The 25,605-nt window shown below is 44.8% G+C and overlaps 1 protein-coding gene across 3 annotated transcripts in view; it reads right to left on the reverse strand.

Annotated features, from left to right (window-relative positions):
• Window positions 1-11,593: 11,593 nt before the first annotated feature.
• Window positions 11,594-25,605, reverse strand: part of MAN1B1 (mannosidase alpha class 1B member 1) — a 61,464-nt gene continuing 47,452 nt past the window's right edge. For all 3 annotated transcript variants that reach the window (XM_068248756.1, XM_068248755.1, XM_068248757.1), the window contains exon 13: window positions 11,594-18,841. In XM_068248756.1, the coding sequence (XP_068104857.1) occupies window positions 18,641-18,841 (201 nt within the window). In that variant the 3' untranslated portion in view covers window positions 11,594-18,640. The remainder of the gene's footprint in view (window positions 18,842-25,605) is intronic.

Raw genomic sequence — 25,605 nt, forward strand, 5'->3', positions numbered from 1 at the left:
GGATGAAGGACACAGGTCAGTGAAAAGGCTAGGCCTATCACCGACCAGTCAAGGTGTCCTTCATCCATGGTTCAAAGGGTCTCGTGCAAGTGGTTAGGAACAAGAACAAAGTGAGGAGCAAGAGGAACCGATGGCAGAGGTGCATGACTACAGGTGCAGTGCAACAGGCACAAGGTTGTGACCCAGGTAGTGTCTTTCGGGGACACCAGGCCCTAAAATTGAAGTGCTTTAAAAACCTAACCACTGGCACAGGACCCTCTGAGCCATGGATGAAGGACACAGGTCAGTGAAAAGGCTAGGCCTCTCACCGACCAGTGTAGGTGTCCTTCATCCATGGTTTCAAGGGTCTTGTGCAAGTGATTAGGAACAAGAACAAAGTGAGGAGCAAGAGGAACCGATGGCAGAGGAGCAGGACTACAGGTAGTGTCTTTTGGGGACAAAAGGCCCTAAATTATTAGTGCTTCAAAAACCTAACCACTGGCACAGGACCCTCTGAGCCATGGATGAAGGACACAGGTCAGTGAAAAGGCTAGGCCTCTCACCGACCAGTGTAGGTGTCCTTCATCCATGGTTTCAAGGGTCTTGTGCAAGTGATTAGGAACAAGAACAAAGTGAGGAGCAAGAGGAACCGATGGCAGAGGAGCAGGACTACAGGTAGTGTCTTTCGGGGACACCAGGCCCTAAATTATTAGTGCTTCTAAAACCTAACCACTGGCACAGGACCCTCTGAGCCATGGATGAAGGACACAGGTCAGTGAAAAGGCTAGGCCTCTCACCGACCAGTCAAGGTGTCCTTCATCCATGGTTCAAAGGGTCTTGTGCAAGTGGTTAGGAACAAGAACAAAGTGAGGAGCAAGAGGAACCGATGGCAGAGGTGCATGACTACAGGTGCAGTGCAACAGGCACAAGGTTGTGACCCAGGTAGTGTCTTTCGGGGACACCAGGCCCTAAATTATTAGTGCTTCTAAAACCTAACCACTGGCACATGACCCTCTGAGCCATGGATGAAGGACACAGGTCAGTGAAAAGGCTAGGCCTCTCACCGACCAGTGAAGGTGTCCTTCACCCATGGCTCCAAGGGTCTTGTGCAAGTGATTAGGAACAACAAAGTAAGGAACAAGAGGAATCAAAGGCACAGGTGCAGGACTACAGGTGCAGTGCAACAGGCACAAGGTTGTGACCCAGGTAGTGTCTTTCGGGGACACCAGGCCCTAAAGTTCAAGTCCAGCAAAACCAAAAGTTCCCTGACATGGTCATCTGAACACCTCTGAACCTTGGTTGAAGGAGATGGGGCAGGGAAAAGGTTGGGCTAAAAAGCCCTGTGATGGTATCCTTCCTCCGAGGATCGGAGGTATTCAGAGGAGCATGTCCAGGAACAATTTGACTTTTTTTTTCAAATTGTATCGGCACCACTACTAGAAAAGGTGGGAGTTGCTGCCTGGAAATCTGGACTCTCTTGGGTGGTGGTCGTGGATGAGCTGGACCCTGACAGCGGTGGCCCATATTGACTGCCTCTGTAGCCGGTGTACATCTGTGATGATTGCCAGGTGGGCACCGCTGTTGGTTGTGGGGGTCTAAAAATTGGTGGTTGCAATAATGGCGTGTCCATGTGCTGTTTGATCACCTCCAGCAAAGTGGAATGGCACGCCATCATGTTTTGGGAAGGCACCTTTTCCAAATATGGTATTAGAGACATCACAGTGTGAAAACACGGGTGTGCCTGCAATTTCAGTAGTTCCTTGCTTTGTTGATGCATTTGCTGCATCATGTTCTGCAGCTGGCCCACCGACTGATGATGCTGCGCACGCAGTTGGTCGATTTCTCCTCTGTGCATCTCATGCATCATTTTAAGCTCGTCCCTGTAGTGCCCATGTACAGCGTCGAGCTCACATTGCAGTGAAGTGATGTGGGACTTGTACTGCTCCATGATATGGCCCCTGTCCTCATCTTGCAACTGCCGGGTTATGAGAGTTTGGTGGCTCTGAAGAATCCCGAGAAGTCCGGAGACAGCCCCGGACATCTCGGACTCTGTCTCTCTCCTTGTTGGGGGGAGGGTACCTCGACGCCTCACTGGTGTGGTGGTCCTCACTGGTGATGTGGCAGCATCTTCCCGTCCTCTGGCCTGTGTCGGGGTTGCCCTGCGCGCTGGTTGTGCTGCAGTCTCTCGGTGCTCCTCACTTTGTTCTTGTTCCCCTGGAGCTTCCATAGCGGTCGATTGTGGAGGTGCAGCTTCTTCCACACTCGGTCCTGCAACCTCAACATCCAAGCTCTCTTCTCCCAAGTCATCATCAAAGGAGAGAGCTGGGATAGCTAAGGACTCCCTCCTCCTACTCCTCTCCTCGGGGAAATAGGTTACATCGGCGACGTCATCATCCACCAAGCTCTCCTCACTGCTGAACCGTGCCTCCTGGGTCGGTTCCTCTTGCTCCAAATTGTCTTCAGTCCTGTAGATAAAAACAATATTTATTGGTGTGCCAAACAGCATGTGGCGTCAATTCACAGAGCTAGCAAACACTAGCAAACACTTTATCAACCGTTTCTACCAAACATTTGATAAAGCTTGTGAGAAAAGTTCGCTAGCCATGGGAATTGAGGCCAGTTTATAGCAATACATGGCCGAAGTCATGGTAGTAAATGAGCTCTCAGTTCCTGCCCACAGTAGTGGTACTTACAGTCTAGGTTCCAGGCTTGCATTGATGAGACAATTGCTTGGCAAATTGGTAGTCTTTTTGTCGCTTTCCCCCGCCACTGCCACTTCGTTCGGCAAGTTTTTTCTTCCGTAGCCATTTCACGTATGCATCACGTATATTGCGCCACCTTGTCTTGAACCTTTCTCCTGTAACGACATGAAAAATTGATTTCGATCATTTCTCTTGTAGGTACATCGCAACTGGACAAACATATACATCGCTACATGTCACATTTCGTATTGGGAAGAGCACGGTGGCAGGCATCGTCGTGAGGACTTCGAGGATCCTTTGGACGCGACTGAGGGCCAGATACATGCCTGTGCCGGACACCACGAAATGGGAGGAGATCGCCCAGGGCTTCTGGACCGAGTGCAAGTTTCCTAATTGTGTTGGCGCACTGGATGGGAAACACATCCGGATTCAGAAACCCGTGGGGAGTGGCAGCCATTATTTCAACTATAAAAAATACTTCAGCATTGTTCTAATGGCAGTGGCAGATGCGGACTACAAGTTTGTGTACGTGGACGTGGGGTCGTACGGTAGTTCCAATGACTCTGGAATTTTCCAGCGTACGACCCTTTGCCGGCTGATGGAGGAAGGCAGACTGCGTCTCCCCCGTGACAGACCCTGGCCTGGGACAAGGGCACCAGCCTACCCCTATGTGTTTGTGGGGGACGAGGCCTTCGCCCTGTCCGACCATGTAATGCGTCCGTACCCAGACAGGGGACTTGATGCCAGCCAGCTACACTTCAATGCTCGTTTGAACCGTGCAAGGAGAATGGTGGAGTGCACATTTGGGATCCTGGTGTCAAAGTGGAGGGTGTTCCACACGCCCATGCTGCTGAAACCGGGCAACGCAGTTGTCGTGGTGAAGGCAGCATGCATCCTCCACAACTTTGTGCGGCAGGAGGAAAGAGAGACTCCGGAACCCCCGAATGTGCTTCCACTAATGCCCCTGCGGAGGTATGCAACCAGGCCAAGGGTAGTGTCACTGCGGAACAGGGACCAACTGAGACTTTATTTTACCACACCACCAGGACGAGGGTGAATGTTTGGTTTTTAATGTTTTGTTGAAATGTGTTTATTTTGGAGTTTCAAGTTTTTAAGTGATTTTAAATGTCTTAATTTTTTACAATAAATTGATGTTTAATAATTGGTCATTGTGTATGTTTTATGTGCACAGGTGGGGTACATCGCAGGTGGGTGGGAGACATCACAGGTGGGTGGGATACATCACAGGTGGGTGGGATACATCACAGGTGGGGTACAGGTGGGTGGGATACATCACAGGTGGGTGGGATACATCACAGGTGGGTGGGATATATCACAGGTGGGTGGGATACATCACAGGTGGGGTACAGGTGGGTGGGATACATCACAGGTGGGTGGGATACATCACAGGTGGGTGGGATACATCACAGGTGGGGTACAGGTGGGTGGGATACATCACAGGTGGGTGGGATACATCACAGGTGGGTGGGATACATCACAGGTGGGGTACAGGTGGGTGGGATACATCACAGGTGGGTGGGATACATCACAGGTGGGTGGGATACATCACAGGTGGGGTACAGGTGGGTGGGATACATCACAGGTGGGGTACAGGTGGGTGGGATACATCACAGGTGGGGTACAGGTGGGTGGGATACATCACAGGTGGGTGGGATACATCACAGGTGGGGTACAGGTGGGTGGGATACATCACAGGTGGGGTACAGGTGGGTGGGATACATCACAGGTGGGTGGGATACATCACAGGTGGGGTACAGGTGGGTGGGATACATCACAGGTGGGGTACAGGTGGGTGGGATACATCACAGGTGGGTGGGATACATCGCAGGTGGGTGGGATACATCACAGGTGGGGTACAGGTGGGTGGGATACATCACAGGTGGGTGGGATACATCACAGGTGGGGTACAGGTGGGTGGGGAACAGGTGGGTGGGCCACGGGTGGGTGGGCAACACGTGGGTGACACAAATCCATAGCAAAAGTGGAATACATCACAAGCTAACCACAAGCCCCCTCAAAAACTTCTAGTCAACATACCCTCTGTGCCTTGCTGTCTCTTGCTCAAGTGCTCAAAGTCCTCCACATACAGCTTGGCAATTTTTTTCCACAGGCCTCTGCATTTTTTGATGTTGCTGTGGTCCGCATCCCCCTTGTCCCACAGGGCTGGTACCTGCTGCACCTGTAGGATGAGGTCTTCTGATGTGTAGGGCCTCACCCCCTCGTTATCAGACATATCGTCAGACATGTTGCTGCCAAACAGCTCCAGCATGAAGTCACTGCTGCTCCACTCTGTGAACGCTGGTGCCATGTGGTCCCCATCCAAAATGGCCACCATACCATAGTGTCAGCATAGGAAGTGTGGTATAACATCCGGTTTTTATAGCCAGTGTGTTGTGCGCTCTCCGGTTCTCATTGGTTTCCATTGGCCGGATGCAACATTCCGGCTCCGGTCCGGATACGTCAGCCAGACCAGCCGGACCAAAAAATAGCGCATGTTGGAACGGACGCCGGAGTCCGGATCCGGCTCCGGTCCGGACGAAACGGACGCATGTGAACGGTCGCATAGACTTTCATTGCTATGCCGTGCGTCCGTTTCGTCCGGTCCGCATGCGGTCCGGCTCCGGCACGGCTCCGGCACGGCGATTCCGGATAGCAACCGCTAATGTGAACCGGGCCATAAGGTCTCCGGATACGTGTGTGGTTGATCACTAAGGTAGCAAAGGTGCTGAAAATAAGTGAAGATACGCGCACTCTAGATGTTTGCATCTCAAAACAATTCATGTTGCTCTCAAATAAAAATACAGTATAATTATAGCAGTTACAGGAGTCCACTGGGCTTGTAGTCTGCAATGATAAGCCTTATGGTTGTTCATCCCCTCCCCTCTCTATAGGACGGAATCGGCTGCTCGGCCTACAGCCCAGCAGCATGTCTGTACAGTGGTTGCTCCAAAACTGTCACCCACAGCACATCACGATCTTTCCAACAATTATCTAGCACCTGTACATAGCTTAAAGCGTACCTGAACTGAATATAAATTAGATACCTCAGTAGAACGGAAACCTCTGGATAATCCAGTCTTCCTCAGTCCTTCGACACACTCGAGTAGGGGTTGTTTAATATGCTCTCGAGGCTGTGCTCCTTGTGTGTGTATGAGTGTATCCGTATTGAGCGTACAGGAGTGCGGTCTGCACATGCCCAGTAGTGGCCTTTTCCTCTGCATATGAGTGGCTTTGTTCTATTGGACATGCACAGAATGTACTTGCACATGCCCAGTGCGGATGCACTAGAATGTGGATAGACACAAACAAGACATTCCCGGAAGCAGCTGTGAGCACGAGGGGGATCTGGGAAGCCTTGGGACCATCCAGAGGCATCCCACTACCAAGGTAAGTGTCAAATTCTTACCCTATCTCTGGTCACAGGTTTGCTTCAAAGGGAACCTTTAATGGTAGGATTAGATGGTAAACTCCTCCAAGGACAGTCAGCGAAATGATTATGCAGAGATGGATTAACCACTTTATCCACCACTACAGTATATCTACGTCCTCTGTGACTTCATCTAAGCCACGAGTCAGTAGATATACGTCTTGTAGCAGAAGCAGTGCTGTGCAGGATTGGGCTTGCTCCTGTGTACATTTCTGGCACTATCTGATGCAGCTCTAATTGGTGAATGGGAATATATGTTTCCTGAGCTAATGAGATTGATTTTTACCATTAAAAATACTTTTATTTTCTCAGTCCATAGTGAAAAATACACTCTGTAGCATTATTTCAGAATCCAATATCTTCAGCATAAATCGTGACAGGAACATAATTAAGTTTTGTGATTAGCGGTAAGAATAGCCAAACAAAATTTGTGGTTTTTATCTACAGTGGCACTTTTTATTTTTAAACTGGATTTGGTAAAACTGAGAAATAATGTGTTTCTTTTCAATTTTTTTTGCTTATTTTCCCATTAAAATTCATAGAAAACAAAATAGTTTGAGGGAAAAAAATTGGCATTCAATGAAAGCCTAGTTTGTCTTGAAAAAAAAAACAATATATATTAGGGATGAGTAGGGATAAAGTTATTTCTGATTAACCATTTCTGCCGCCCGGACGTGAAGCTCACGTCCGGGCGGCTGCTCTGCTGCGGTGCCGTGCTTCGGCGCGCCCCCGTGCTGTCCACTGGTAGCCCTGGGATCAGTGAACGGGAACGTGGTTCCCGATCACTGGCCCGTGTCCCCAGCAGAACAACCGAAGTGCTCTTACAAGTGGCTTCAGTCTTTCTGCACGTAAAGTTTTCCGCGTCCCCCTTGTGCTTCCAGTTAGCGAGAAGCACAAGGAGCAAAAAAAAACCAAAAAAAAAAAACCTCAAGGTGGCCAAATAGTAAAACTACACATACATCTTTTTTACATTACAATTTACACATATAATAATATTAAAAATGAACTGTTTATTTCCCACACCAAAATATTACCCAAATAAAATTTTTAATGGAAAAAAAATTACAATAAAAAAAAAGACAAATAGTTACCTAAGGGTCTGAACTTTTTAAATATGCATTTGAAGGGGGTATACTATGAACATTTTTTAAATTATAAGCTTGTTAATAGTGATGGACACAAAACAGAAAAAAAATGCACCTTTATTTCCAAACAAAATATTGTCGCCATACATTGTGATAGGGACAAAATGTAAATGGTGTCATAACCGAGACAAACGGGCAAATGAAATACATAGGTTTTAATTATGGTAGCATGGATTATGTTAAAGCTATAATGGCCGAAAACTGAGAAATAATGATTTTTTTCCCCTTTTTTTCTTATTCTGTTAAATTGCATTTATAAAAAAAAATAATTCTTAGCAAAATGTAACACCCAAAGAAAGCCTAATTAATGGTGGAAAAAACAAGATATAGATCAATAAATTGTGATAAGTAGTGATAAAGTTATTAGCGAATGAATAGGAGGTGAAAATTGCTCTGATGCATAAAGTGAAAAATCAGGCTGAAATGGTTAAATAAGGACATAGCTAAACTGTCAAAGCTGCTCTGGCCCACAAGTGGGAAACTAGGTCTGGATTCAAAGTGGTTGAAATGTGGCCGTAGGCAAGGTAGTAACTTTTACTCCCCTTTATGCTCCTTTTGGTAATCTCCTAAATTGGAAAGGGGCCAGAGAAGGTGGCAAGTGGGCTCCTTTATGCCCACGATGGCCCAGTCACCTGCCTATGTTGCCTTGTGGACAATCCTGCTCTGTGACTATGTACTCTGTAAAGAGCTGCAGAAAATGTCAGTGCAATATAAATACTTAAAGGATACCCGAGGTGACATGTGATATGATGAGATATCACATGTCACCTAATAACTATGCTGTTCCTTTTTTTCTTTCTCTGCCTGAAAGAGTTAAATATAAGGTATGTAAGTGGCTGACTCAGTCCTGACTCAGACAGTAAGTGACTACAGTGTGACCCTCACTGATAAGAGATTCCAACTATAAAACACTTTCCTAGGAGAAAATTGCTTCTGGGAGCAGGAAAGAGATAAAAAGGGTCAATAGTTCATAGATTTTGGCTCTGGCATACTTCAATGAATGTGTCATTGAGCAAAAACAATAAAACAGTTAAAACTTAAAAAGTAGATTTAAACATAAAATAAAACTGTGGAATATCTTAATTAAAAAGTCATTTTTAGAAGAAGGCAGATACGATTATCCTCCAGGTATTGCGCATTGGCCTTGGGGCCCCGGCCAGTGAGAGAGGTCCGGGGCCCCTGGCCATCGTGCGAACCAATCGTGTGTTTTTAAACGTTTTTTTTTCAGCTCTAGGACATGACAGACAGGTGAGCGGTTAGGGAGGGACCCCTGTGGGAGGAATGCCTGCACGGGGCGGTCCTGCTAGCGACGCAATCTTGCGATTTGCGTCCAACTGAAGCCTCCCACCTGAATGCTAATGGCTGCTAGATGTGGTATGGCAGGTAAAGGGTGTATGACAGTGCATCCTGATTGGCTGACGAGCACCTGCTGACGACTTAAATGTAGCTGCATGCATGTATTGCTGTGTTCTATTGCTTGTGTGTGTCGAATTTAGCATTCAGTATGGAGGCAGTGTTGGTGGGTTTTCTGGATGTGAGAGGTCCAGAGCCTGGGTGTGAGAGGTCCAGGCCCACCTGCACTCCCCTCCAGGTATTGCGCATTGGCCTTGGGGCCCCGGCCAGTGAGAGAGGTCCGGGGCCCCTGGCCATCGTGCGAACCAATCGTGTGTTTTTCAATATAAATACTTAAAGGATACCCGAGGTGACATGTGATATGATGAGATATCACATGTCACCTAATAACTATGCTGTTCCTTTTTTTCTTTCTCTGCCTGAAAGAGTTAAATATAAGGTATGTAAGTGGCTGACTCAGTCCTGACTCAGACAGTAAGTGACTACAGTGTGACCCTCACTGATAAGAGATTCCAACTATAAAACACTTTCCTAGGAGAAAATTGCTTCTGGGAGCAGGAAAGAGATAAAAAGGGTCAATAGTTCATAGATTTTGGCTCTGGCATACTTCAATGAATGTGTCATTGAGCAAAAACAATAAAACAGTTAAAACTTAAAAAGTAGATTTAAACATAAAATAAAACTGTGGAATATCTTATTTAAAAAGTCATTTTTAGAAGAAGGAAGACAGATACGATTATTTAATTAGTTTATTTTTGCCTCGGGTGTCCTTTAATAATATGGTAGGACATTAGCCTATGACTAGGGTAGGGATTAGATTGTGAGCTCCTCTGAGGACAGCCAGTGACACGACTATGGACTCTGTAAAGTGCTGCAGTAAATGTTAGTGCAATATAAATACATAATAATATGGTAGGACATTACACTATGATTATGGTGGGATTAGATTGTGTGAGCTCCTCTGCTGCAGATGTCAGTGCTATATAAATACATAATACTAATATGGTAGGACATAAGACTAGGACTATGGTAGGATTAGAGTGTGAGCTCATCTGAGGACAGTCAGTGACATGGCTATGTACTCCGTACAGTGCTGCAGAAGACGTCAGTGCTATATAAATACATAATAATATGGTAGGACAATAGACTATGACTATGGTAGGATTAGACTGTGAGCTCCTCTGAGGACAGTCAATGACATGACCATGTACTCTGTAAAGTGCTGCAGAAGATGTCAGTGCTATATAAATACATAATAATATGAATGATTGATGCAAGCGTTTCAAATTTTGAAAGAAAGGGGGAGAACCGAGAGCATGATATGGTGTAGTATGTTAAGGAGGTGATGTCTGATGCAACACACACAATGGTTATACTCACAAGGACGGGTCGCCTCCAAGGCAACCATTGGATAAGCAGGCGGCACGAATTGTAACCTGACCCCGCTCAGGGTTAAGAACGGTGTATCACATCGCCAGTGTACATATACAATTGTTTTAGTATATTCATTTATCTTGATGCATAGTACCAGGGGTGTTTCTAGGATCCTAAGAGATGTGGGGCACTTTTGGGCACTCCAGCCAGAAAATGGGTGTGGGCATGCACCAGCATGTGGGTGTGGTCATGGGTGGAGCCAAATTTATATGAACTTAACAGCAGTCTAAGTAGGCCTGCACAGTAAAATGTTGGATGAAGCCCCAATCTCCATTAATACAGAAAAAAAAAACACACAAAAATGCAGCATATCACGAAAATAGGCAGTATCACTTAAGTATAACTAGACAGTTACCTGGCTTCTGTGCTGGCTAGTCTGGCTTTCTGCTGGGCAGGCTGGCCTGCTGCCAGGTTATCTGGCAATTCCCCCCATAGCTTTCCCTGACCCATGCTCCCACGGGCCTCCAATTATGGCACCACAGCTGACTCTGCTTGGGGGACATCCGGGGCACCCTAGAATAGATCCGGGGCACGTGCCACTGATATTTGGGGCTAGCAACGCCCCTGCATAGTACCATTATGTTTTGTATATTCTATACTACATTGCACTTGTCCATATTATATGCAACTCATTAAGATCAGTGGCTTCTATGCACACAAAATCCTAGAGTCAACTGCAGCGCTTTGCTACTTTACATGCTACCTCACATATGCATTTCCAATAACACCATTTCAATTGCACTGTCACTTTACACATGTATTTTGAATAATGCTTCAATCCATTCTATATGCATAACACCTTCATTCATACCCACTGACTATATTATTGCCGGTTTGTTTTTATGATGCACCCCCATGTACCTGTTACAATTGCACAGTCATTTTATATATGTGTTATGGATTCCGCTGTAATTTATTATGTAAGTTATTATGCAATTTATGATTTATGCATAGCTCTACCGCTGTTTGTAAGTCTTTCATGACATTTTTGTAGTTTTGGTGCATCTTCGGGTGCTTGTATCTAGCGTTCCTCTGGCATTCCCCTTTTCTCTCTTGTTAACCTCCCCCAGCTCCCTCCAAAAATTGTTTGCCTGAAGAAGCGGGACTGTTACCCGTGAAACGCGTTGCACTTTTGGAGCTCATAATAAATGTTACTTTAAACTTGAAGTAACCTGCCCGTTGTCCGGCCATTCTTTCAGAAGGGAGGTGAGTCCACCCACTTCCCCCTTTTTTAACAATTTTAACTAATTTTACTCTACTTGGCGCCTCTGTTATACCACATAATAGTTTATCAAATCAAATTTTGACTGTTTACCCATGTTATCTGTATAACCAGTAATTAAATATAGGAATTAAATATGGATTTGATACATATTGATTTTTATTATTTAGGTTTTTCGCATGTGGCCTGGTTTTCCACTGACCTGACAGACCATCCAGGACGGGCTCTGGTATTGTATCTGGAGATGGTCTGTGTATAGTCCAGTAAGAGGTCGCACACTCCACACAATAACCACAGCAAAACACACAAATATCTTAAAGATCCTCTTTACTGAAATCAGCAAACTGAATTTTACATCGGTCGATTGGCAAGGCTATTCCAGTATCATACAGGATACATCGATTATAGGCAGTGTCTCAGAAGACTGGACACCAAAGGTTTTCTGAAGAAGAGTCCTTCACAGTTCTGAAGTCCGGAATGAGAATTCTGTACCAGAATGCATTTATTTGCGATTCTACTATGGCCCCAGCAAGCAGAGGTGTAGGTGTGGCCTAGAGCAACCAATCAAGAGAGCAGCTTTCATTTTCCTAGTGCAATATGATGGAGGAAAGTGAAGACGTTATCGGTCGCTACAGACAAGGTACTTGGTCAAATCCCAAATAATATGTTCACACTGGACATAAACTAAAACATTAATTGACTTGACTTGTCTTTGGAAGAGCTCTGAGATCCAAAACCTTCAGAGGAGATCCAAAGGAATCTTCAACAATTAAAGAAAATGTTTTTCTGTAAACCCCACATACCTATACAGCGTTTAGCCAGCAACACTAGACAGCTTATTTATAGGTCCCTCAGCACAGCCTGTGTGAAAAAAAATGCCTTGTGTACCAGCTGTTTGTAACAATTTTGTGTCGGCATCAAAGGGAGGCAGAACTGAACTGTAACCTGGCTGTAAACTGTTTACTTTACACTGCGTGGTAGAGAGAGACACACAGACAGGAACACAGAGCTTCAGCTGATGATTATTTACACACATCTGAAGCTATATTTCTGCTTTCTATCATTCTGAACAGATTCCAGTCACAGTATTAGCGCCAGTGAAGATTGTTTCCGTATGCTGGATGTGCTGGGCACAGTCCTCCATAAATATGCCCGCAGTGAAAACTGTTCTCTGTAAATGTCATTTTCTTCATATGAAACATGAAGAGATGAAAAAAAGCCTTTGTGTTGCTATTTGCTAGTAATTGCTGGAAATAAATGTGGCAGAATTTTAGAACTTTAGTTAACTTTGATAGTTGTCCTTTAAGTCAGATCGCTGCAATGAGGGCCAGGGATGGTAGGAGGGAAAGCAGAGAAGACTGGGAAGGCTCCGAGCTATACAAAGCCTTCCTTCTTCGTAGGTATGCAATTTTATTTTGTAAAGGCGGCTATAGGTATCCTTTAAGCCTGGCAACACACCTCCAATTTAGATTGGCCAATTTTACCACTTCCGTGGCGTATGGGAGCTTACTTACACAATCTGTTTCGGAATAGGTAGAATTGTCCAATCAAAATTGGATGTATGTGCAGTGTGTGCACCCCTTTAAAGTGAATGGGACCCGCATTTAATAAAATGAGACAGATACTTACCCAAGGAGAGGGAAGGCTCTGGGTCCTATAGAGCCTTCCTGCCCCTCTCCTGGTCCCCTCGTTCCAGTGCTGGCTCGCCCGGTAGCAGTATTTAACTAAATTAGTAAAATACCGCTTTATCCGGCCAAAGGAGGCTTCAGAAGTCTTCAGGGAGCCCGAGTGCTCCTGAAGAAGGGCGGCCCTGTACTGCGTCTGTGCAAACACACTCTCTTGCACGCTCACGCCTGTGCAGTATGGAGCTGCACGTCTTCGGGAGGACACGGCTGCCGAAGACTTCCAAATACCCTTTCGGCGGGGGATTGAAACGGGTGGGAGCCAGCACAGGATAGAGGGCACCGAGAGAGGAGACGGAAGGCTCTATATGACCCAGAGCCTTTCCCTCTCCTTAGGTAAGTATTTGCTTCATATTTTTTAAATGCGGTTCCCATTCACTTCAATGAGAGGTAGCCAATGAGATGTACATTATGGCTTGCATGCAAATGATATCCACCTTGAAATTGGGCCAAACAAGATCCACCGGGAGTACATTTTATTGGCCCAATTCCAAACTGCATACAATTTGTATGCAAGCCAGAATTCTCTGTATTTCATCAACCATCTCTGTTTCTAATACCGGGTAGACTGAACGCCAGCAGCGGACGCCATTTCTATCACTCGGAAAAACCGTAAGGCATCCGGAGGAACGGACATACACACGGAAACGAGAGATTAGCTCGAATTTCAACTTTCCAACGGCTTGAAAATGGGGATAGTTCAGTGAAAGTAAACTTGAGATAAATTCAACAGAAGTATTTATACTTACCTAAAGCTTCCTGTAGTCTGTCGTCTCCCTCTGTGTCTGTCCGGTCCCGTCCGTTATCCCGCTGTCACACCCGGTAGTCACGGACTACTGCCACGCCCCTCCTAGGTTGCGTACCCGTAGCCCAGAGCATTCTGGGTCTGTGCAGTTGGTTAAGGCTTGTAACTGCGCAAGTGCAGAACGATCCCGACTATAGGAGCAAGAGAAATAAAGGGCTGCGCATGTGCAGTATTTACTGATTACTGACTGGCTGAGTCAGGGCTGTACAGTCCTAAGAGATCGTTTATGGCAAGAGTGACAAACACTAAACTACTGAGCTGCCACAAAGGGACACAGACAGCAATAAAAACTCCTTCCCAAAGTCTAACAAAAAGTTGTAACTGCCCTCATTGGAGAGCTTTACCCCATAACACTCTGTTCTCTTGACTCATCAGTGGGATAAACTGTGATGGAGATTATCCAGAGTAGGGACACAAACGGCAAGAAAAACCAGAGATTAAAAAAAGGATGTAAATGAAACAAACATTGAAACATTAAATGTAATTGAAATAAATTGCTATCCTCTCACTTCCTGTGCCACAGACACACATAAATGAAACAGGATGTGATGAGGATAATACACATAAATGAAACAGGAAGCATGCAGCCGATCAGGTGTTTCTGGCATTATTGTCAGATCTGACAAGACTAGCTGCATGCTTGTTTCTGGTGTGATTCAGACACTACTGCAGCCAAATAGACCAGCAGGACAGCCAGGCAACTGGTACTGCACAAAAGGGAATAAATATGACAGCCTCCATATCCCTGTCGCTTCAGTTGTCCTTTAAATAAAACACGTATGCTGAGAAAAAAAAAGTCCCCTAGCATCGGCTTCAAAAAACGATGCTGGATAGGTGTGTCTCAATCTGCTGCAATCACTTGATTAATCCAGGTGTGGAGTAATACAGGTTCTTACAGCTGTTTATGCAGGAAAATGGGCATTTGTAGGCAGTCTGTACTCCAAATACAGTACTGCTGCCATGGTGACAAAGAAAAGTAATTTGAGGAATTTTAGAAATTTATACTTAGCTACAAAAAGACCGGAGGACACAGAGGAAGCCTACAAGGGGGTATGAAGAAACCCCAGGTAAGTGTAAATCCTCTTGCTCCCCTCATGACAGGTTTCCTTTAAATGTCAGTAGGATCTGTGAAGCACAGATTATGCATTTGCAGCAATTTCATTTGAAGTAGTGCTGGCTATGGCTGGCCAATGGGATGCTAATAAGAGTTGATGCAAATATTATGCAACCTGAAAATGGTCCAATTGCCTAAATTTGCATAACATTAGCATCAACTTGCATTTAATAGTGTCTCATTGGCCACGGGGGCGTTCTCTCAATGCCAGTATAAAGAAGATGGTCGGAGTACCAAAACCGCCTCCCCTTGCTGGGGCCAGACCACGGGAGCAACCCAAAATATATCTCTATGTACACTTATATACAAGTTCACAGATCAGAATAGACAACCCTTCTCCAATATCAAATACAACTTAAAAATAGATAATAAAAAGGTGTATATATTATATTTCCATCAGCTTTTTTTTCTAGAATATACAAAATGAATGATCATTGGTTCCCAGTCAGTAATCCCTCCCCCATGACCGAGCTATAGTCACATCCCATCACCCAATATGGCATCACATTATAAAAAACAATGGCGCATTAATATGCACAGTGGCAGGAGGGGTGGCAGCCCACGTAGATCTGCGAGTGTTGCTACGGTAATGCGTGTTAGTAACGTGCGCTTCCATGGCAACGCTAGCGGTACCCAAGTACTGGGGGTCACGCTAATAGCGAAACTCGTGGTACACTGCAGCAGTAGTACTGGTAATATTGCCAGGCGCCGTTTCTGCACCACAATATTACCGTGCGTTAGTGCGTCAGGTCCCAGGTCCTGTGTGCAGGACGGACATCCAATCAGAGGCTAGGAACACACTAGGCAGAAATGCTAGCTTTGCAGAAAAGCCGTTAATAAAAGTCTATGGGCCACATGTAAACAAATGCATATATGTGCGTTTTGCAATGTAAGTTTTTGAAAACACACAACTTCCTGAACAATTTTCAAAAACGCACGTGAAATGCACATAATGTATCTCCATGGAGAAGAACGCATTTTTGATGCGTTCTTTTTAAAAAAAGGAAAAATTATTATACTGTATTTTACTCCATTGGTAGAAGAAAAATATTTAAAAAACGCAAACTCGAACCGCAAACTCATACAAAAAACGCACCAAAAAAACTGAAACCCCGCAAGGCAGAAAATGCATGGCGTTCTGCACTGCCCAGTGTGCTCCCAGCCTGAAAGAGAAGAAAAATAGAAATAACTTGGTGGCAGTATACAAACAAACAAACAAAACAAAAAAGTGGAGGATCTGGAGACCCCCTCTATCGAGGTAAGTATTTGACTCTTTTCCTCCACCCTTATGGGACATGTTTGCTTCACAGAAGAATTCTTAGGCCACGTTCACAGTGGCCGATACGTTGCGTTCCCTGTGACAACAGCAATGCATCTAGACAGTGGCACCACCCGTTACACTCGCGTTCCATTTGGTACAGTGAAGCAAACAATCAATGGAACGTATGCTTCACTTTTACTGTTAACGCGCACATTTAGCGGTAACGCACTGCGGGGTGTTACAAAGCCGCACTGTGAACGTCACATAGGTGATGCATTGCAGTGTGGTAAACCACATTATAAAAGGTCGCAACATTGCACCGCACCACTGTGACCGTGGCTTTAACCGTTCACAAATACTATTATTTTAAATAAACCTATACTGGCCGGGAAACAAAAAGTTGTATACTTACATGGTGGGGGAAGCCCCTCTTCCCGCTGTTGCTGCGCACAGACCTTCTGAATATATCCAACAAAAACTTGTTGGATAGGTTCTCACGGCTTCTTTCCCCGCTGTGCACAGTGCGGTCGTGCTGTTCCTGCGCAAGTATGGCCGTGCTCATTCACGAAGGGGAGCGTGTCCACAAACTGTCAGAGGGCCCTGGTCTGTGGCATCGAGGAGCACATGAGAAGCCTCTGGACTATCCTGAGGATTCCCCCTTCATAGGTAAGTGTCTAACTTTTTGTTCTCGGGCCAGTACAGGTTTTCTTTTAAAAAAAAAACTGCAGCCATCACAAGATTGCCTCCTCTCAGACCTCACACTACTTCCTACTGAGCTCTGTGCTTAGCACTCCTCAGAACCAAAGCACTGACTGATGCAGAGTTTGGACTTTCCACAGAAGTAGGTCATATAATAGCAGCTACTGCATTTTAAGGTTACAGGGTACGATCTCCTCCTGTGAGAATGGTTCTTGCTCAGAGTTTAAAGTCGAGCAATGGTTAAAGTGGACTCAAATAAAAAATACAAGATTTCAGAAATAAAATCTATTTTCTAAATTATAATGATAAATAGCAGCCTTTTTTCAGCTGCATGATGGCAAATATAAAATATTTTAAATTTATTGGAGGAACCCCTCCCTTCCTTTTAAATTGCCGGGACAGAATCCAGAAAACTGATGGAGTAGGTGGTGTCCAGCAAAGGAAGAATTGCTAATGGCTGCCACCTGTATAACCCTAGTTGTGAAAAGAGAAGGCTGAAAAGCATGCACTGAAATGCTCATAGGCTTGAAGGAGTGTTTATTTATCTTTGTACGTGTCAGAGTGGTGCAACTAAATATTTTGAATTAAAAAAATGTTTGGTTTGGGTCTGCTTTAAGCAACTCATTTAGACAGCTGAAGGGTAGGTTGCTCTGCAGACAGTGGTGGGAGACCTTAGAGGAGCTTTTCTTGTGATAGCTAAAGTTCTTCTGCATTTGAATTCCCTCTGCATTACTTTGCACCATATTCTATTTTTCTAGTTGTCGCCTGTCCTATTGTCCTGCATTTGAAGTCCTTTTACCAGCTCAAATTCAATGTTTGGATGAGACCAAATGCCATTCCAATGCTATTCAAACAACAATGGGTTGCACAGAGTAATACAGTATACCCTTGCCCTAACGAACATTTGCTTTGTAGAGTAATATAAAAAAAAAAAATCTGATCAGTCATTGGGTATCGACTAATCCACACCCCTCTTGCACCATCCAGGTTTGATTAAAGAAACACAACCAATGGTCACTGAACCCACATCAAATACCTCTATTAGCTTTGGATGCACGCCAGCGGGTTGAAATCTTGTGCCAAGGCACAGACCTCTGCGTGAGAGTCCCAGCTCCGCCCCCTGCTGCATCTATTGCACTGAAGACTGCACTGCTGCTGGAATAAAACTCAAATAGAGACTACAGCATCTCAGAAGTGTCAAGAAAGTAAAAGGTGTGCGATCCACATCATCAAAATTAATCCATATTTAGAAGAAAAAAATTGGAGTCCAATGATCCTTTAAGCAAACAGGACATACCGATATCGAGTACACTCTGGGATTTTCTCACAGTGTTCCCATATAAAAGTCACGGGACGGCGTTTGGGCCCTAGACCGAAGCCCGGTTTTTGGGATAGCAGGCCGTTTGCCTCCAGTTAGCAGTTTAACGTCAATGGTCGAACAGGTCTGCTTCCCCTTCCTGAGATCTGAAAGCTCACATTATAAAAAAGTAAGCATATGCAAGTTTCATTAACAAAGCCCCTCCCCCCTTCCCAGTGGTGGTTGTTTTGTTTTCAGATCCGCCTACTCCCAAGATCCTCTAGAACCGCGTGACCCCTGAGTGGGACGGATGACATCATCAGTCTCTTTCGTCCGAGCCACCCATCCGTATCACAGAGACGAATGCTTTGCTCATTGGTCGAAAAATAAAACTTCAAGGTTAAATAGCCTTGTAATACTAAGCAGCTTTAGCGAATGGAGGCCTTCCCCTCTGTAGCCACCAGGTGGAGCACTTGCCCAGTCACAGACTTGCTGGGTGCTAGGAGGTCCATATCGGGAGCGGGTGAGCTTCTGTGTTGAAGACAAACTTGTCTAAGTGCAGGAGATCCACGTCGTCAGAGAAGAGCAGGAAGAGGTACTTAAGAGTCTCCCCTAGGAAGAAGCTCTCCATCTTATCTCTGGGCTCTGGGTTTAGGGGATTCTGCACGTTGTTGATGGAGGTGTAGCCACCAGTCGGAACCTGATAAGGAATAAATAAACAATATTAGCATGGATCACATGGTATATGACATCACAGGAACTGAACAGAACGTACTGAGACAGCCACACAATCTCATGGTATGCACAGCTCATAGGTGTTACACGTGGAGGAAATAAGGGTATGGTAAAATTTGGGCATCTGAGAATAGTGGATAGTAGGATATCAGTAATTTACCAAGATTCTGCTATTTGAGTGGTATTTTTCTTTAGTAAAATTTACAGATACTTTTACTACAGCAAAACCTAATCAAATTCTCACATAAAACTCTCCCCCTACGATAACTAACCTCAAGTACCCGCCCTCCCTGAACGCCTAAGCTTAAAGGGACACTGAGCAGAGGCATAGAATTAAAATCTGGACTTACCTGGGGCTTCCTCCAGCCCCCATAGCCCACAAGGTCTTCCGGCATCCTCCGTGGACCTTCTGTGGGTCTACTGGCGGCTCCGGTAATCCAAAGACTTCAGCTGACATCATCCATGTCATCACGCTGGTTGCGGTAAGCATCCTGAGTGGTTCAGTCTTCAGAGAACCGTGCATGTGCAGGGTGCTCATGGCAACCAGCATGGTGACACACCTGGCGCGCACACAGGCCGTACATGGATGACTACAGCCGAAGTCGCCAGAGTACAGGGGCCGCCCCCCAGTGGGATCACGGAAGGTACCCGGAGGAGGCCAGAAGACCTCAAGGATGAAGCCGCAGGTAAGTCCCGATTTAAATTTTTTGCCTCTGTTCAGGGTCCTTTTAAACACCCCCACACACCCACACACACAGCTAACCTTAACCACCCCCTGCCAATGCCTAACCCTAACCACCACCATATTCCCCCCTGGCTAACCTTATTTAAACAATACCAGTTGCTTGGCACTCCTGATGATCTCTTTGACTGCAGTAGTGGCTGAATCACACACCTGAAACAAGCATGCAGCTACTCCAGTCTGACTTCAGTCAGAGCACCTGATCTGCATGTCTGTTCAGGGGCTGTGGCTAAAAGTATTAGAGACATAGGATCAGCAGGGGAGTCGGGTAACTGGTATTATTTTAAAAGGAAAAGTCCATATCCTTCTCAGTTTAGGTTCCCTTTAACTACCCCAGCTCGGCAAAATGAAAAATGGAGCCTTTCTAAGCAGCTGCAATAGTGTGAAATTTGGGCACCTCATAAATAGCGCCAGGTCAACATACAAGACAATAACATTTATCTTGTGCTTTTCTCCTGGCGGACTCATAACACCAGCGCTGCAGTCACTAGGACGCGCTCTATAGGCAGTAGCAGCGTTAGGCGGCTCTCAAATTTCCTGCTTTCAGTGTTACATCCTGTAAGTAGACTTACCATGAATAAGTTTGTATTCCTCTTCTGATTTTGATTGTTTGCCCTCTGACCAATAAATGATCGAGCTATAACCGTAATGGTAGGTTTATTGTAGCTGTGAGACACAGAACAACAACAAAAGCACCCTCAAAAACCCAGTGCCCCAAAACCAGAGCTTTATGTACACTGTAATGAGTGAAATACATTTTTAATCCCCCAATCAAAAGATGACTTTAGTACTTGGTGGCAAAACCTTGTTTGGCAATCACAGAGGTCAGACATTTCCTGTAGCTGGCCACCAGGTTTGCACAAATCGCAGGAGGGATTTTGGTTCACTCCACTTTGCCGATCCTCCCCAAGTCAGTAAGGTTTCTGTGTGGGCAATGGGAGATCAGTATATTATTTATTAAAAAAGAAAAAAAAAAAAAAAAGATAAAGTATACTGATCTCCCATTGAAAACACATTTCTGTTTACATGGACACCGCTTACTGTGTACCAGAGCTATAGATATAAGCAGAACCGATATTTACCCGCTGCTTCCTCCTGCAGCATAAGCACGTGTGAGTCCCTCACTGTCCTCCCGCAATCTGCCGTTCAGTCTGGATCAGGCTGGGCTACTGCGCATGTGCAGACTGACGCAACTGAGCCAATTCCTGGGGCTGATTGCGGCTGAAGGGCAGACCGCGGGAGGACAGCGAGCCAGCGGGTAAGTATCGGATCTTCTTATATCTACAGCTCTGTTTTCCATTAAAAAGTGTAACTGTCGGGCATAAAATCAATTCTTTATTTTTATCTGGTAAACCAGTAATACGGATGCTAACCAGGCAATACAAAAGTTAAAATCTCTTACTTTTCTTGTTTATAAATGATCATTCCCCAGTTTACCTGATTCTTATTTGGTACGTTGCCGCAAAAAGGAAGTTGCAGGGCATGCTGGGTTGTCTTTTTTTGCTTCTTTATTTCCCCTCAGACTTTAGTTAAGTCTGAGGGGAAATAAAGAAGCAAAAAAAAAAACGACAACCCAGCATGCCCTGCAACTTCCTTTTTGCGGCAACATACCAAATAAGAGTCAGGTAAACTGGGGAATGATCATTTATAAACAAGAAAAGTAAGAGATTTTAACTTTTGGATTGCCTGGTTAGCATCCGTATTACTGGTTTACCAGATAAAAATAAAGAATGGATTTGATTTTATGCCCGACAGTTACACTTTAAGCAGTCTTCTCGTCGCTGTATTAATGGGTGGCTTCAAAGAAAGACAAAAAAAAAAGAGACTACATTTATACATTGGTTCAAAACTGTAGAAGAAGGTTTAAATAAGGATTCTAACATCTTAGGCTGGTATGATGATTTTTCAATGCCACAACTCTTTATTTCGTATGCTGGTAAGATGGATTTTAATGCCACTATTCATTGCCTGTATGAGTAAGGTGGGTTTTGAATGCCATAATTCTTTTTACCTTATAACAAATGGTGTATGTTCTCTGCCTAGTGACGTGTGAACTGTGGAATTACGTTGTCTCCCCATCACCCAGAGTCTGAGGTATGTGATGTTTTAGCAAACAAGTGGTCTTATTTATTTGTCATAAATTAGCTAGCATCCCTGTGAGACCCTCCTGAAGTTGTAATGAAGGCATCTAATGACATTTATTTATGATTGCAAAATAATGTTTCTCCTTCAAATGTCCAGTGTATGTAAGCTGTTTGTTCAAACATCTCGTTTTTATACAGGAACAAAGTCTGAAGAAGGATCATTAGCCGAAAGCTTACTTATTATTTACCTCTAAGCTAGCCAATAAACATTATGCTTATTTAAAACGTCTTGCTTTTACTGATGGCTAGCACGGAACAATACTCTACTACTTCTAATAAAACAGAAGACAAAGGAAGCCCCCAGAGGAGCCGTTGCTAAGCGACGGGGGGCATGACATGGGCGGAGAATAGAGGCCTGGGGGCAGGAGCTGATAGGCCGGACAGGTAAAGGTGGGCCAGGAGGCGGGGCAGGGCAGCCAGGTAATGTTAAAACAGGGGCAACAAAGGGAAACTTCCTCTTTAAATTTGAACTCCAGAGCGACATTAACCTTGTTTTATTGCCTAGCACTGCATAATAGGTTGGCGCTTAATAAAAACAATACGTAATAATAATCTCCATCAGCGGAAACAATTACTCCCCCACTTCATGCCGGTTATTCTATTTGTACCATATAGTATATAGACTGATCCTTGCATTAAAGGTGCGATATACTCATCATTGGGCAATATTTACATATACAGTAAATGTGGTATATGCCTCAAAATGCTTTGGATCTGATAAGTGTGTGTGTGTGTGTGTGTGGGGGGGGGGGGTGTAAGTTAGAAAGTACACAACCTTTAATGCACAAATGTGCAGAGCAAATATTATTGCAATTGTTCATAAGTTCACACTAATTCTGGGATCATTGCTAGAAGGAGGAGATTATCCTCTCTACTCCATCCCATCCCCCGCCACTAGTGGAAAAAAGAAGTGTACAGGATGGAGAGGTGAGAAAACACATGGCCTTATTGGGGGGGTACCTGGGCCAGGAATTCCTTTCCACACAGAAATGATTGGGGTGGGTGTGTATATATGTGTATGTGTGTATATTTAAATAATAAGGAGCAAATTATCAATGATAATGACAGTAATGATGACAATGGTTATGATGATTGTTACTGTTAATGTTATTACTATTATTGCTATTATTATTATGATACATAAGCATAGATAATACACGATGTGTACCGGTACCTTGATTTATGCACTCAATTGAAATGTAGAGCACTATATAAGTCTTGTATAAGGTTAGCTAAATATACCTTTGGTTACAGTCAGTGTAATGTAGTTAGATTCAGGCAACCCTAAACATACAGTTATTTATACAGTGAACCTGCACTGACGTTGAACAGGATTACACTTAAAATGGACCTGAACTCTTGCACAGGAAAAGAGAAAAACATGGATACATACACCCTGTGTGTATTTAGAGAGATTAGCCTGACGAATCCCCCTCACTCGTGTCTATCACAAGTGGTTAATTAATGTAGATCACAAGTTATAATACAATCTCTTCCCAGGGTCACCTGACTGCCACGGCAGGTAGGGCAGGTAGGCTCATTTGAAAGCACGTGCTGTTAACAGTATGTCTGCATCCATGAAAGCAGGAAGTAGACACACTGCAGATTCATTGCTGGTGCTGTATTAGCTGTAACAAAGATATGTTTTTTCTGAAAAGGGTATTGGGCTGTTGCTTATCTTTTAGAGCAGAGAGGACGTTCTGAGTTCAGGTACGTTTTGGTTATCTAAATCAGATAGAGTATTCAGTATAGAGACTGATCGGGGCATAGTATATGTTATATCGTATTTCCAATATAGGAGCACTTTGCGGAGTGGCTGAATGCGGAGAGTAAACAAAGCCATAGCAAATTCATCTGCCCTGTAAGGTTTGGTCTGCTGCCGCTAACCAGTTGTAACAGCAAGGACGGCGGGTCCTTAACAATGGCGGCTGGACTGAGTATGGCTGTGGCGGGACTAGCGTCCTGGCTTAGGAGCAGTTGGTGTACCCACCAAGCTAGAAAAACTGTGGCTGGTGGCTGGTACGGTGGTTTATTGAGATCTCTGAATAATGGAGACATGGACTCATATCATTTTACACAAAATGTATTATGCAAATGTTTGAGTTTTTTCAGGTGCCATTCAGGAACGCCTCTGTGGAACTGGCAGCTCAGGAAGCGCATTGGGAGGGCAACTTGTGGAGCAGAGAGCTCAGGGGCCACACACAGTGGCTGGATAGTGTACTGGTTGAGGGCTCTGCCGCTGACACAGGTGATTTGGGTTCAATCTAAGTAATGAGACCTTGAGGAAGGCTCGAGGAGTCAAACAGATTTAAGACCTATGTATGATCTCATTGGGCGGAGCATTAGCATGGCTGGCCCTGTCATTTTGAACAGCATATAATAGAAAATGTGCTGGATTTTTATTTTTTTTATTTTTTAATTAATGAAGCTTCTTGGTTCTCCCTTCATTCTCAAACCAATCCCAACCCTTCCCCCCCCCCCCTCTCCCTCCCGCACAGGCAGAACAAAAAAATAAAATAAATTTGGATTATGGGACACTCGTACATAGTGCGGGCGGAATGGAGAGCGTCAGCGTATGGTTGGGGAGGGGAACTTGGACAGGACTCAGGTAACGTGGAGGTGCGTTGGTTCGGACACTCGGGCCTCACATTTGACTGGTTTGTAGTAAATTTTGTAGGATAGTGTGTCTAGGGGGGGGTCCACCTGATAAATTGATGGTGCATGTCGGGTGGTCTCCCATGCACAGCCTGATAGATGAGGGCAGCATGGTGGCACAATGGTTATCACTCTAGCCCTGCAGCACTGCGTCCTCGGTTCGAATCCCAGAATACTATCTGCACGACGTTTGTACGTTTTCATAAAAATTATTTAGGAGAACGTGGGAACTGTTCCCCAACTTAATGGTTATTGGGTCCGAGATGGTTCCAAGGTTTCAATGGCAGCCCCCAATAGAACACGTGAAAATATACAGAGCAGGAATTAAAATAAACAGAGCCATAGCAAAATGCATTTGCCTAAGGGGGATAATTGCGGTACGTCACAAGCTACTGGAGAAAGATGCTGGTTATTTTCAGAAGGACAGGTAACATTTAAATGACTGAGTGCGACATCTTTTTTGTTTGGGCTCAAGGAGGCCCTGGAAGCAGCCCTAGAGGAGGTGGGGGCATTCGGGGTTGAAAGGTCAACCCCGAATTGCGTGGCGGGTCCTTGACAATGCCGGCTGGACTGATTATGGCTGTGGCGGGACTTGTGTCCTGGCTAATGAGCAGTTGGTGTACCCACCGAGCTAGAGAAACTGCGGCTGGTGGCTGGTACGGTGGTTATTGTTATCTATAAATAATAAAGAAGCATTGTCATGGACTCTTATGATATCATTTTACATGGAAAGTATTATGCAAATATTTTGTTATGAATTATAAGTGTACTAATAAAGCTGTGGCCTTTTAATGCCAATGGTTGTCACAGTCTCTTTGTTAGTACTTCTGGCCTCGTATGGGGCCTGCCCAGGTCATGTGGCCTTTTTTTTCTAACAAATACATCCATGTGCCAGGAGGGGGAGCTCCAAGACCAACCATACTGTACAGCAGGGGTAGGGAACCTATGGCTCGGGAGTCAGATGTGGCTCTTTTGATGGCTACATCTGGCTCACAGACAAATCAGTAGGGTTTGATTCACTAAGCTACATTGCTCAAGCAGCGCAGCTTAGTGTGGCACAGCAAGTAAAACTTTCAAAGTAGGCACGCTACTGCTGTAGCATGCACTACTAACTTACTCGCTCTTCCCCAAAACAAATGGCTGCTCCAATTGTCCCACTCTGGACCCTGTCAGGTCCAGTGACTTTGT

Source organism: Hyperolius riggenbachi, chromosome 8 (genome assembly GCF_040937935.1).
Source record: "Hyperolius riggenbachi isolate aHypRig1 chromosome 8, aHypRig1.pri, whole genome shotgun sequence".
In the NCBI taxonomy this organism is placed as follows: domain Eukaryota; kingdom Metazoa; phylum Chordata; class Amphibia; order Anura; family Hyperoliidae; genus Hyperolius; species Hyperolius riggenbachi.